This window comes from Ischnura elegans, chromosome 13, assembly GCF_921293095.1.
Source record: "Ischnura elegans chromosome 13, ioIscEleg1.1, whole genome shotgun sequence".
Lineage (NCBI taxonomy): Eukaryota > Metazoa > Arthropoda > Insecta > Odonata > Coenagrionidae > Ischnura > Ischnura elegans.
This window is the reverse complement of record NC_060258.1, coordinates 2164210-2178492: the sequence shown is the minus strand read 5'-3', so window position 1 is coordinate 2178492 and position 14283 is coordinate 2164210. Positions and strand designations below refer to the sequence as shown.

Here is a 14283-nt window from a genome sequence, read left to right as displayed (position 1 = left end):
ACCCTCATGTAGCTTTATTATAAGTAAGGGAAGCGTAATTGAGACCCAAATTCAATTTATTCATTCAGTAATTGAATCTACAAAAGATAGGTAGATAAAGCATAAAAATAGTCTTTAATAGTAATTTAAACATGAGGAAGCACGTTACCTTTATGTTGCGTGAGTGTGTGTGTCTCTGAACCAAAGAAACTGTTGGACCGTCCCATCAACTCTCACAAAGAGTTTCCTTTGCATTGTGTGAGTGCTTGTGACTCTACCGAAGAAACCCTAGCAAAGCACCTTCATCCATCGCTAACACTTCCTCTGAGCTGAGTGCATGTAATGGGTTTCCGGTTTAGAGGTTCGTGTTGGTCACTTCTATGAATTCTTCCGTTCCAGCAAACCAACACAGTATTTGTTTTGACCTGCAGCTTGATCCTTAGGTTATGGCCATAAGAGACTATTTTCATGTTTCAGGATTGAAGCTGTAGAGCTCGCTTTACCTTTTAAGTAGAACAATCTAATGAGTGTATGGAAGGTGTAGTCAAAATTGTGTCTTGTATAGGTTGGAAATGCTAGAATACATGCGCGAATGCATGGCTGTGAGATGGCAAAATAGCTCTTGTTCTCATGCCGTTCATACATTTGTTCAGTTCCCCGCCATTTTAGAGATAAATGCCATTCCAACCTGAGCAATTCCGTGCCGAGTGTAAAACAGCCTTATCAAAGATTTTGTAGTTTGCAATCTTGAATCACTTGGATTTTTCCGTCATTGTGCCATGTCAACTACATCGATACCCATAGATGTAAAAGAGCCAACAAACAAATCAGTCAATGATCCAGAATGTGGTATTTTTACTGCTGGAATGGTATATGCTTCTTTCCTGTCACTAAATTTCCTTAACATGAAGTTTTTTGTAACATATCAGTAGTTTTTGGTGGGGGATACCTGTAGTACAATCAAATATTTGATGAAAAGAATTTTTTCTTCCATGGAATGTCCTGATTTCATATGAAGGAAAAATTACTAGAATTATTGTTTAGAAGTTGTGTAATTACTGACTTAAGGAGACAATGTCATCATAGACTGCTTGAAAATCTATTTATCCTGAAATTGATTTACAGATAATGAGGATTTTACTTAACTCCATTGCAAATAATGGGAAAACACTAATCTCTCTGCACCTTGTTGTGCTGTGGACAGTTTTTAAACAAAAAATAATGCACTACAAATGACAATATAAATTAAACTTCTATGGGATGAAATCGTGTCTCCTTTATGTTGTCCCTTTGACTATTATGCTGTTTTCACTCTCCATTGGTAGCATCCAAGCTGCATTCTCATTACTTGAGTAGGAATTAAAGTTCAAGGCAGATAACGTCACTGCCTTGATTCCAACATGCATCTCGTGTCTCCATGATAACATTGTAATTTGTTATGTTTATTATGTGATCAAGCATTATCACTCTGTATATATTTACATGCCATAAATCATTCAAGGGTAGCTTACTCCTTGACTATTTATAGGTAAAGAAAGTTAAAAATATTTAGATACATTATATATAATTTTAAATTGTGGTGAACTTTTCTTCCTAGGCTCACTGATACTTAAATTTTCCACCTAATTACGTACATTAACCCTTTCGCGCCGAATGCCTCACCTGTGCGGCGAGGATTTTCTTCCATATGCAACAAATGCCACACCAGTGCGTCCTGAATGTTCTTACCCTAACCAACGAATGCCATGCCTGTGCGGCACCGGTCGAAAAAAGTGACCGTGACTGACACAATAGACCCACGGACGTGGTCGCCCCTTACGATCCGCCTTAGCGCGAGCCCAGTCCCATCTTCGGCCGCTCAGATCGACCCTTTCCTATCCTCTCCACGCGGTCAACTACTGTCATTTGCAGTGTGTTTTCAAAAAAATATTTGTTGCTTAGTTTTGAAATTCAATGCTAGAAATGCATTCATCTTTTTTTGCTGACCACATGGAAATTTCAAACAAAATTCTTACGTTAATATCAACGGAGTTATAGACCAACTAGTAACTATACTAAATCCGTCTTTATCAACGTTAGAAGTTTGTTTTAAATTTCTGCACGCTCAGTATAACAACACAAAATTCATTTTGAATGTAAAAAATCGATGCAAACAAAAGTATTTGCATATATTTTGCATTAACATTTTAGCCAGTTGACCGCGAACTCGTGCTAGGAAGGGGCTTTTAATCCTTCTAGGGTCTGGGACAGAGGCCGAGGAAAGGGATCGGCACCCCACCGAGTTGGGTCCAAAAATGGTTAGGGAGGGAACCACTGCCTTCAGTTGACGCGAAAACGCTTCATACAAGGGAGTAAAGAAAACTTTCAAGAGGCTCGTATTGAGGAAGAATTTCCCTGAACCAAGGTCCTGCGCGAAAGGGTTAAATGGTTACGTGTGCGTAACAAAGACCTTGCTGTATGTACTTATTATTGATGCCTACCTTGTACTTACAACTTCCTTCATGGTATTAGCCTTTGGTAAATCGTAGTTACTATTTTTAGTTATTACATTGCAATCATTACTTTTTGATGGTATGATGACATTTTGTGTGTGGGGAAACAAAGCTGTCCATGTTAACAATGCAAGAAACTTACGAATGCCTTATTAGAATCCAGATGTCGTTGCTTCACGCAAAGTGTGTGACAAGGTTTTTTAAAATTTGCTACTTGGGTCAGTGATGGTAGACAAACACAAGTTTCATGAGATATTGATCAATGAATAGACAATTCATCTAAAATTTTGTACAGGGTGATAAAATCCATATCATTCAAAACATGTCATTGCTAACTATTGTTATCCTAAAAACCCTATTTCATATTTCGGGAAGAAACTAATAGCTCTGCACTTATCACCCCTTCATTCAGAAAGGCATATCCAACATTAATTTATCCATAATTTGAAAAAAGCTGAAATATATTTTGAAATTCATGTAGAGATTGAAATTAACTCTATCAATAGGCATTAATTAGTTTTTGGTCTTTCACATAACTTAATTTGATGCTTATTTCATTCTATGGAAACTTTAAATAATTATACATTTCATCATGCAATTGTTGTGGGACTTTATGTTAACCTATTGGTTATTAATGTCTGACTCAAATTCAATATCACCTTGATCCATAAAAAGGCCAGTTTACTGGAAAAATAAAGCATCAAATTAATTTTGGATGGTACCTAGTGTGAGATTCATGTGCCAATGCTGGTCATTGTTGTTATCAATATGGAGAATAAGGTCTGAACTTGGCTAAATAATCATAAACATTGGGGTGTGTTTTTTTCCATTTCAATTAATAGGAGATGTGCAGTATGCTTTTGTTTTGCTCAGTGTTTTAGACATACCAGTGTAAAGGAACTGAACGGTATAGACTGAATAGATGGGTCTCCTCAGTGGTGATCTGCAGTTGATCTCTATAGTCTAGAACTGGAAATTTTCACTGCTTTTGAATATCATGTTGCTTAAACTTCCACTGCATTAAAAGTTGTAACCAGAAGTTTTCAAAATGCTATTTTTTTAATGGAATTGCTGTTTGCTATTAGGGTCATCCATTAATTACTAAGCATTTTATTAGTCATTCTTCTTTGAACACATAATGTATCTTTTTTCTCAGTTTATATTCCAAAATTATTGTCCATTACACAGATAAGATTGAGGTTAGCAATTTAATTTTTGGAAATATTATTTGATGCTTTCCCAGCAGATAATGTGGGCAAATTCTTCTCAGGACTCCATGCAGGATAACCTATCCATGTTAGTCTATGTTTCAAGCTACAACTTGGTGCTCATTCTCAGGGATAAATGTTTTTTTATTTGTTTGTTATAAAAGAATATTCAGCAGCCCTGAGGATAAGCCCCGACTCGGATCCTGAAACGTTGGCCAGCATGGATAAAATGACCTGGTGGGAATCCCAAAAGTAGTTGACTCAACTCAATTTCTGTCTGTTTTGCCCCTCAGTTGATGTTATTCTGAGCAGTAGAAGAAAAAATAATAAAGTAATAGAGATATATGAATCAATCAATGAATTCAAAGGTGACCTGACTCAGTATTTTAAAAGGAATGCTTCTTACTGTATTGCAGAATTCATGCAGCCATTATTATGTTTTTAACATGCATACAGCCTGCTTCAGCATCCACATCAGCGACTCAACACCTATGACCGATGCAATTGCTTAAAGTACCCCAGAGAATTTTCTTTTACCAGAGGCCACTCAAGCCGGCTGCACGCATGCACCAATGTAATTGGCCACTTACGTTATCCTCTTCATTATAACTATTTACCTTCAAATAAAAAAGTGGAGTTAGATGTGACTGCATTGCAACTAAGGTATACAAAGATGTCAGAACATTTCTTGGTTAACAGTAGAAACAGAACTATTAACGCTTTGCTCTTGCCCAACATGTGGCATTATGAGAAAACTCTTTTAGGCCTGCTTTCCTCGGTCCCATGACCGAGGGGTAAGTTGGCCATGCACATCTGTCATTTCATAACAAGACATCAGTCCTACCTAATTGATTGGTGGGGGTGATTCCATTGTCAAGTTCGCTGAAATGACTTAAAAATGGTGCAGCACCTATTTTCCACTCTGGTTGCATAATGGGACCTAACTATATAACTAAGGAATATGTCTGATAACTTTTAGGCGTATAGTCAGGAAAATGACTCAAGTGAAATAAACATTTGTTATTGTCAGCCAAGTTGTGTCGGTTCATTATTAATCGCCACAAGTACTTTTATATACAACCAAAAGTAGAGCCATAATGTCTATAATAACTTCAAAAGTGGTCTATACACATTAAAGATAGGTACAAGGCGAATATCATCATTGACGTAGGAACTTATGTTGCATAATCAAGGTTCGTCATTTTTCAAAGTTTTTGGCTTATACCTTCTGTAGTTCAGTAAATTACTTGTCTAATAGTATTGTGAAAATATGTTTTCTATGATTTAAAGCAAGGGAAACCCTGGTTATTGAAAAGCATGCCTAATGATAAACATGTAAATGTTGTTATATATTAGCGTAAGCAAGGAGCATGCATGCCACTATGTTTGAATTATTTTATTTCAACCAATTATTTTATTTATTTCACTTGATGGATATGATGTTGTTATATTATTACTATTCTGCTGTGTTGCTATACATTTTAAAATGATTTATGTGAGCTTTTCTCCCTTTTTATACTGTATAAAGTAGATTCTTAAATTGAAATGATTAGTAGATGACAATTCGCCACCATGTTTTTAGGGTGTAAGGCATGCAACCTTTAGGAGCTGTTTAGCTAAAAAAAGAGCATTAGTAGGTTCGACTATGCACATGTAGGCCATGATCAGTTTATGCTGGGGCTGATGATGTTCCAAGGGTCAGGTGGCCCTGCAATGTTGATGAAACAAATGGCCCTTACTCTAAATAAATGTGAACAAATGATGTTAATAGCTCATTTTTATTGATTCATGGAATTCAGGACTTTGAAGTCCTCTCCTACAATCAAGTTACAGACACGCAAATATTCCAAGGCCTGGATGGGGGAAGACCATCCATTTGGGATTCGAACCTGTAACCTGTGAGTTGAAAGGTGTAGAATTTACCCACTTCTACTGTGGCTAGCACACTGAGAAACATTCCACACCAAGGTGTGCAGAGTAAACTGGTCATGTCTGCAATTTCATTATAGGTTGTCTCTAAAATCTTGTGCAAACATGATTTCAGCCAGCTTGAGTGGTCTCAGGTGAAAGAGGAGGTTTTATTGTTATTATTTATAATTATTCACATTTTTATTTTCCCCCAATTGATTGGCACACAGCATTATCTTCTAGGAAACTGTGAAGGAAGAGAACGAAGACCCTCTCAGTGAATGTAATTATCCTGAGATGAACACACCGGATCCAGATGGAATTTCAAGTAATGCAGTGGACCCATTGGCAACTGATGACTTGGTAAGTTCACTTTTGCCTTGTAAAGCATAGTTTTTTTACTACAAAAATTTAGTCCTCCATGGAATAATCCAATATCATTTACCATAATAACAATACCTTTTTCCTTCCTTTATCATATCTGAATAAGTGAATGTTACATGTGCCATACATCTTCATTAGAACTTTCACTGTTACTCATCATGTTGGTTAAAGAAAAACATCTCCGCTATGTTGACGTGCTAATTTTTGTCTACCATCTATGTCTCCTGATCTATTTTGGTTGCTTTTTCAAGGAAGATTAAGGAAATCACAGTTGCCTTAGTTTTGGCCCATAGGCCCAAAAGCTTTTTTTTAGTAACAAAGAGATGTGTCATTCTTGACGAATTCATGCAAAAAGGATGGGTAATTGCACTGAATAGAATGGGGGCATACAGCTGCTCTGATCTCACACCTTTGCTTACTGAGCAAGTGATACCATCTTTGGAGAGGGTATTGGATGTTGGCAAACCAGTCTGTTTGTTGACAGGCATCAATTATTTTCTGTGAGCTGATTTTGATGGAGCATGTCATATGTCATAGCATGTCAACTTTTATTGAAATGAAATGTAATGATTATCTTTAATAAATGAAATCAACATATTTGTGTGGACATGCAGACAAAAATTCTTGGTTGCCGATGACTGATGTCTTGAGACCATCATATCTCAAAATATTGCCGATAATTTTGTTCTTCATTCTTCGGACGATTTTCCTTTGGCTAATTGGAAAGGCAGAGTAACTTAATGGACCATATTTTGTTGATCAATGAATTTATCCTTCCTTCCTCTCTGAGGTCAGAATAGCAATTCAGGGAATTTTTCATTTGTGCATAAATTTGATGTTTTGGTTGTGATCTTTTACTTCTCATACAAATTGGTGAAAACCCATGTCAATGAAGTGTTAATTCTCTTTCTATCAGAGTGGCATGGCAACATGTGGGTCCCCTTGTGTAAAAGCTGACCAGATCAGTGATGATGGAGGAGGATATGTGCACAATGATAGCACTGATGGGGCCACAAATGACCTTGTAGCCCAAGCCTCTGCTCAGGTAATCATCATCATAGTAATAATATTTAAATTGGTCCAGTGATTTGTTTGGACAAATATAGGAGATGTCACTGAGTAGGTCAGATACAAAATCAGTACAAACTAAAAAAGAAAAAAAAGGTATGCGAATAAATTCATCATAATTATAAATATAATTTTTTGCACAAAAATTTGCAGCATACATGAACACACAAGTATGAGGTTGTATGTGCAGTCAATTTTTGAAGTAGAGTGAGTCATGCGGTTTAAGTAGACATTTTAACAATGAGCTACAGTATCCTTGTATGAATTTTGAATTTTTTTTAATTATTGGTTCTAGGGCCCCAGATGAGGATACTAAATAACTAATTTCTCTGATAGAATAAAAAAACAAGTAGATGTCAATTTCTGCGTAGCCTCTGATTTTGTTGCTCCTAGGAGACTTGATTATCATGTTTTACACCCAGATAAGGATAACTGAGATTTTGTGGATTTTACATCAGTTTTTACAGAGATCTGGTTGTGTAAATCTGGTTGCATTCACCATTGAGTCGCATGAATTTTTAAACCTTAAAATTTTGTTAAATTATTAACATTATTGCCTTAAAAAGTTATATTCGCGTGCTTAAAGTAATACACATTTAATACTGTTACTACCCACGATGCACCCCTAAAAAAGCACCAAAAATCAAAATGTTATAATAAAAGTATGTGCAGGATCGTTTTAGGCTTACTTCTTGTACGTAAAGTGGGGTTATATATTAGATATATAACCCCACTATATATTATATATCGTTAGTGGGGAAGCCAAGGTTGGTAGTTAGTCCAGGCATTGCAGTAGGATTAGGTAACAATATGATGCACTTTAGTCAATTGAGTAACTATATCTCATTTTGTCTCAGCAAAGCATGCTTTGTATTTTTTTTGTACTCTTGTGTGTGATTTTCCTGGAATTGAATGTTACATATACATTTTTTTAAGACTTAAGAGAATTTTGAGTGGTAAAAATATCTTGTAGATAAAGTCCACAGAATACAAACACTTTTTGCTTTCATAGAATATTTGTCAAAGTAAACAATAATAAGGGCATCAATATCTTGAAGCAATACAAATTACACCTAAATCTCAGTCACGTTGAGGCATTAGACAAATATTCTTTCACAGTAGTATTGATCTTTTAACTGTGGCTAATCCTACATTTTCTTGGTAACATGAGTTTTTTCTTTTTCGAGTACTATGATAGATTAATGTACAATTTATTGCATGTAAATGTATAACACAAGCGGTTAAGATGTGAATGTTACAGAAGTGTATGTTTTGAGGTGGTGTGTAGATATTTATCAATGCTATAAATAGGAATCAATTTTTTTGTGAACTCACGAAGCTATTTCTATATACCTGTATCCCTGTTTTATAATGATGCTGATTTTGGACTCATATGCAGGCACAGGCCTCAACATCTTCCCAAGGGGAAGAGGTGGATGCTGAAGGCACAGGAGCCATTGTGATAGACCTTGACACTCTGCTGATTTTGGCCAAGAACGAACTATCTCCCAAGGAGACTGATGCCACTGAGGTATGCATGAAATTCACATTCAATAAAATAAATGGATGAAAGTGATGTGGGGTAGAGATCCTCTATTTCAAATACTGTGAACTTGGGCACTTGAGCCAAGATTTTGAAACCTTTATCATTATTTTCAAAAATTTGCACAATGTATTGTAACCAATGCCGCTTGCCATGGTTCATGGGTAGCTTTAAATCAGCATTCAGAAGGTAAGGAGAACTGATTCAATATCCTGTGTGAATATTTGTGCTAAGAGGAATAAGGTCAACCCATGACGCCTTGAATTAAATATTCTCTCAGCCCACGGCAAATGAAAACGCAGCAGGAGCCAGCCAAGGAAGTCATCACCATCCATAACAGAGAGCCGATAAGTAAAACTTATCCCACATGACTCCCACTCTTCAGTTAAGAAGATTCACGACGAAATACCATGTATAATTAAGAATGGAAGAACAAACTCTGAAGAAGACCTGTTGCCGAGCAACATTTTACCTTGCATTTTGTTTATTCTTTTCGCCCACCCTTTTTCCTTGTAAAGAAGTATATATTTTAGTATTTAGGACAGTGTATTATTAGAGAGTGTTTAGGATTAGTGTTGGTGTTGTCACTTCATTTGGTTTTGTATTCATGCAAGAAATTCCCAAGAATTTAATATTTTTGTTTCATTTTTTTAGTATCCTAAAGTTGTCATTTGTAAATCTGAATTCTGCTTACTTTTAGCCTACTGTTGTGGAGAATGGGGAACTGATTCAAAATCGAACAATGGCCATGGAGTCTATGACGGAGGATGTGGGTGAGTGGTCTTCAGTGCTTAGAAAATAACTCTTCAGAGAAAAGATTTTTAACTAGGCGAATGTCCAAAAGCTGTGTCTCAGAATTCAATAAAATTTTGAATTTGATTTTTTTCCTACATTCTTAATGCACTCTTATATTAGAAAAGCTTGTTTTTTTGTCAATATTCCCATTAAGTTTACTGAAAATTTTATTTTAACATGTGGCTTGTCTCGGGGTCCTCGGCATGACAACTGGGCTCTTTAACCACTGGACTAATGCTCACTCTTCGGAGAGTGGCTCTTATACATGAATACATTTAACCAGTATAGGTTTAACTGCATTTCAGTTTAAACTATTTGGTTATATAACCCCATATGCGGGCTGATTCAAGGACAGCTCCCAATGGGCTATGTATAAAACAAGAAAATTTGATTGAATTCTGAACCGGGTTTTTTGATACTTCCCATGTGAAGGACGTAGCATCTGTGTATGTCATCCATCTAAAAATTCTTTAGTTCATGATGTATAGTTCTGCTTGAGAATATAATCAGGTCAGCATGTGTATAGTAAAATTTTTTCATGCTTCAATAACATTAAACAATATATGCTGTAATGTGCATTCATATGGGAATTCCAGTGTACTTCACCTGACAGTTATGTCTTTCATACTGGGTAATAGAAAAAAATCCCAATAAATCACTTGTGAAGAATAATAAGAATAAGATTCCGTTTATGCACCATGTCAATTGCGGCGTCCATACACAAAATTAACATGGAACTTGTTGAAATGAGCTCATGTGGATTTTTTCAGTTTTGAAATGATGGTAAAATTTTGCTTCGAAAGACACCCCAACCAATTCACTGTTTTGTGCTATTGGCAACTGTGCTTTAATAGGCTTAACAGTTAATCATGGAAAAAGTGAGATAAGGAAAAAAACTGATTTGGCCGAAAATAGGCTAAACTCAATTTCAATACCTTGTGTGCAGCAGTTATAGTTCTGGAGAGTAATGCAGTGGGTGCCCAGGCCATGCTTACTTATTCTCGTAAGCTAAGATTTCAAGCTTATAGCTTCATCCAAATTGTTAAAGGTGGTAAAGCAAAGTACAAGGCATCACTCTCTTTGAGGATGGATATGAGAAGTTTGAATTAATTGCATGCTAATTTAACTTATAACTGTTGAGTTTATTTTTTATTATGATGTTCTAGTGGTATTTTCTACATTTCTTCACATTTTAGTTACTTTGAGTTTTGTGAAAATTCACTTAGGACTTATTCCAAATTCAAATATTATTGTGATGATAGCTTCTAAAAATAGATAAATTATTAAAGAATTTTAGGGAAGAGTGAGGAACTTGGAAAATGGATACATGTGAACAACTTGGATAACAGGTAGCTTTGCCAATTTTCTGGTTTTTCATGTGAAGTCTCTATCCACAAAGTGAGAAAATGAAATAGATATTCTTAAAGACTTACTCAAGAATCATGAATCATGCTTCATGGTGATTACTTGCTAGAATTAATCCATGGCGAATTCAACCCTGAATGCAGGGTCAGCCACTGAAACCAGACGATTGTATATGGTCGTAAGATGGAGTTGGGGAGTAGTGTGGGGGAGGCTACTGATATGTTACAAAATGTGCTGTCTGCCATTTCGGTGCATCTTTGCATGCAAAGCCTTTTATCAAAATGTTGGATTCATTGTGCAAACATGACACTTTTTATCATTTTAACATTCTGTGTAACTGGTCTGTTCTGATGGCTTTTGAAACCAATCCGTTCTGAACCATCCAGACTCTCAAACCGAGACTGGCAGAAAGAGATATCAGCAGAACTGTGAGAGCACATTCAAAGAGAGAGTTAGAACCCTATCCACTCTTCTCATATGGGTCCATTCGCTGAAGCCATAATATAAAATTTCGGATCCAGATACGATTCCCTCCGCTCCTTTGGATCCGATATATCTGATTAAGGGCAATAACAGCAGATATTTGGATATGATGCATCCCATCTGACCATCCCTATACATTATATAATGGCATAAGGTATGAGATAATTAATTCCCCCCTTCCTTTATACTTGAAATAATTTTTTTAAATAAAGCAAGGTGTTGTGGTTATGAAAGTTTAGTTAGAAATGGAGAATAGTGCCCTTAAAAGAATGTGATCTTCAATAACTGCTTTTGTTTCTCATACAAATATTTCTTTTTTTAATATATGTAGACCTTGAAGGTAAGTTCTTATAATATGCCATATTATTGGCCCTCCATCTTCCTCTTTATGATTTATTAAGCTGGCAATGATGTTTTTGTGAGCTTTAGTTACCTTCTAGCCCCCAAAGTTATTGTTAATTTTTATTGTTTATTGCATATTTTTAGTCGTGCATTGCTAGAAAGTATTTGCATTTAATAATGTTGGGAATTGTTTAAATTCAACATTATGTGTATGCATGCCATTTGTAAATTCCGTTTATGTTTACTTCTGTGCATGAAAAAAGTACATTGAGGTGTTTTCTGGAGTGGATACTTGAGATTTTTATGCAAATACTTAGCTCAATTTCTCTTAGGAACAGTGCCGCTCAATATGTGAAGAAATGTATGGAAACCACCTTTACTGACATCTTTTTAGGTGTATAGCATCAAAACGAAGGATCGGTTTAAGTAGCTTCCTTGATATCTGTCTAATGGCTCCTATAAAATAGTTCAACAAATCATAGATTTCATCCCTGAATTTACTTATTTTTAATGTGAATTTCTTTTCTAGAGTCCCCAGTTCCTGAAAGAGCCTCAGCCTTGTTTGCAGGGAATAAAAATGTGAGGGAAGTGAGGATAAGCTTAATTGTAGATCGGAAATCATGCACAGGTAGTCCACACACAGCAAAGAAGCCTTATTCATGCGGTGAATGTGAAAAGTCTTTCACTCGAAAGAGTGCCATTGTCCGTCACATTCGGACTCATACAAAGGAGAAACCTTATTCCTGCGATGAATGTGATAAGTCTTTCTCTCAAAAGAGTCACCTAGTCCGTCACATTCGGACTCATTCGAAGGAGAAACCTTATTCTTGCAATCAATGTGATAAGTCTTTCTCTGAAAACAGCCACCTTGTCCGTCACATTCGAACTCATACGAAGAAGAAACCTTATTCTTGCAATGAATGTGATAAGTCTTTCTCTGAAAAGAGTCACCTTATAGTTCACATTCGGACTCATACGAAGGAGAAACCTTATTCTTGCTGTGAATGTGATAAGTCTTTCACTCAAAGTAGCACCCTTGTCCGTCACATTCGGACTCATACGAAGGAGAAACCTTATTCTTGCAATGAATGTGATAAGTCTTTCTCTCTAAATAACACCCTTGTTAATCACATTCGGACTCATGCGAAGGAGAAACCTTATTCTTGCAATGAATGTGATAAGTCTTTCTCTCTAAAGAACACCCTTGTCAGTCACATTCGGACTCATACGAAGGAGAAACCATATTCTTGCAATGAATGTGATAAGTCTTTCTCTCATAAGGAAAGCTTTGTCCGTCACATTCGGACTCATACGAAGGAGAAACCTTTTTCTTGCTATGAATGTGATAAGTCTTTCTCTCAAAAGAGCACCCTTGTTAATCACATTCGGACTCATGCGAAGGAGAAACCTTATTCTTGCAATAAATGTGTTAAATCATTCTCTCGTAAGAGTTACCTTGTCTGTCACATGCGGACTCACATTAAGGAGAAACCTTATCTATGCAATGAATGTGATTAGTTTTTTTTCCGAAAGAAGCAGCTTTATCTGCTACATGTGGATTCATACTAATGAGAAACCTTATTCGTGCAATGAATGTGAAAAGTCTTACATTACCAAATAAAACCTTGTCTTACACATGCGGGTACACCGGAAAGAAGCCTTATTCTCTCAATGATTGTGAAAATACTTTCTCCTGTTAGATACACCTTTTCTTTCATTGGTATTCCAATAAATTGGTCCAATTAATTTCTATTCATTAGTAATAAAGGTAAATAATTCTTAATATTATGAGTTTTGCTTGTATGAAATGAAAAAATCTCCCATAATGTTGAAAATGATAATAAAATATTCAGTTAGGTCTGTGACCTATTTCCTACATTTTAAGTCTATTAATTTTGCTACATTTTGAAGGACTTAATAATTTATTCCCATATATTTAACTGCTAATTTTTTTACTGGTAGAAAATTATTTATATTTAAAAGTAAGAGAAGCATTTCAACACTTTCAATAAAAACTTGAGGCACTTTGTCTCAAGAATAATTTTCAAAATATTGTCTATAATCATTGTGTGATTAATCACTGTTTAATTTTCTCATCAATGTTAGTTGATATAGTTCTTCTATGTAATTTATATTTAAATATGATGTTAATAACAACATACGATTAAGAAAGAGAGTGCTTAATTGAGTGACTGGTCTGTTTTAATTGTTGATGTACCCACATGCCTTTCAATTACTACATCAGTATTGGGTTGTAGTCTGAATGGCTGCACCACAATCACCATATGGATATTGGATATCCAATTATTTGTTCAAATGACAATAATATGTCCTCTTGAAACCATTGCTAGCCATGGTTAATGCTAAAATGATATATGCAACGAATGTTTTTCTCAGGTGAATGGCCATATATTTCCTGGTAACTGTCCCATTTATAGGCACGAAACAAATAACTTCCAAGATGTGTACAAATATTTTTTTTAGATAATTTTTAGGTATTACACGCGTGGTTTTGCGTGTTCAGATATATCAGTTGAGATGATTATATCATGGAGAAAATATTTATCGTAAAAATTGGACAAAATACATATTTTTTATCGCAAGGAATGAAAAGCACAGTTTTTAAGTCCGCAAAGGCATTGCTATCATATTGATGTTTTGGATACGAAGTTTGCATGCGCTACATTGTGATACTGTATTACGTTCAAGTGGTTGT

The 14283-nt window shown here is 35.6% G+C and overlaps 2 protein-coding genes across 2 annotated transcripts in view; one reads left to right on the top strand and one right to left on the bottom strand.

Annotated features, from left to right (window-relative positions):
• The window catches only part of LOC124170380, a 263025-nt gene that overhangs the window by 172100 nt on the left and 76642 nt on the right, over positions 1–14283 (bottom strand). The window lies entirely within an intron of this gene.
• LOC124170378 overlaps positions 1–14283 on the top strand; it is a 42529-nt gene that overhangs the window by 18323 nt on the left and 9923 nt on the right. Inside the window, exons 5-9 of the mRNA XM_046549100.1 lie at positions 5831–5950; positions 6888–7016; positions 8439–8570; positions 9283–9355; positions 12097–12269. Coding sequence (XP_046405056.1) covers positions 5831–5950; positions 6888–7016; positions 8439–8570; positions 9283–9355; positions 12097–12269 — 627 coding nt within the window. The remainder of the gene's footprint in view (positions 1–5830; positions 5951–6887; positions 7017–8438; positions 8571–9282; positions 9356–12096; positions 12270–14283) is intronic.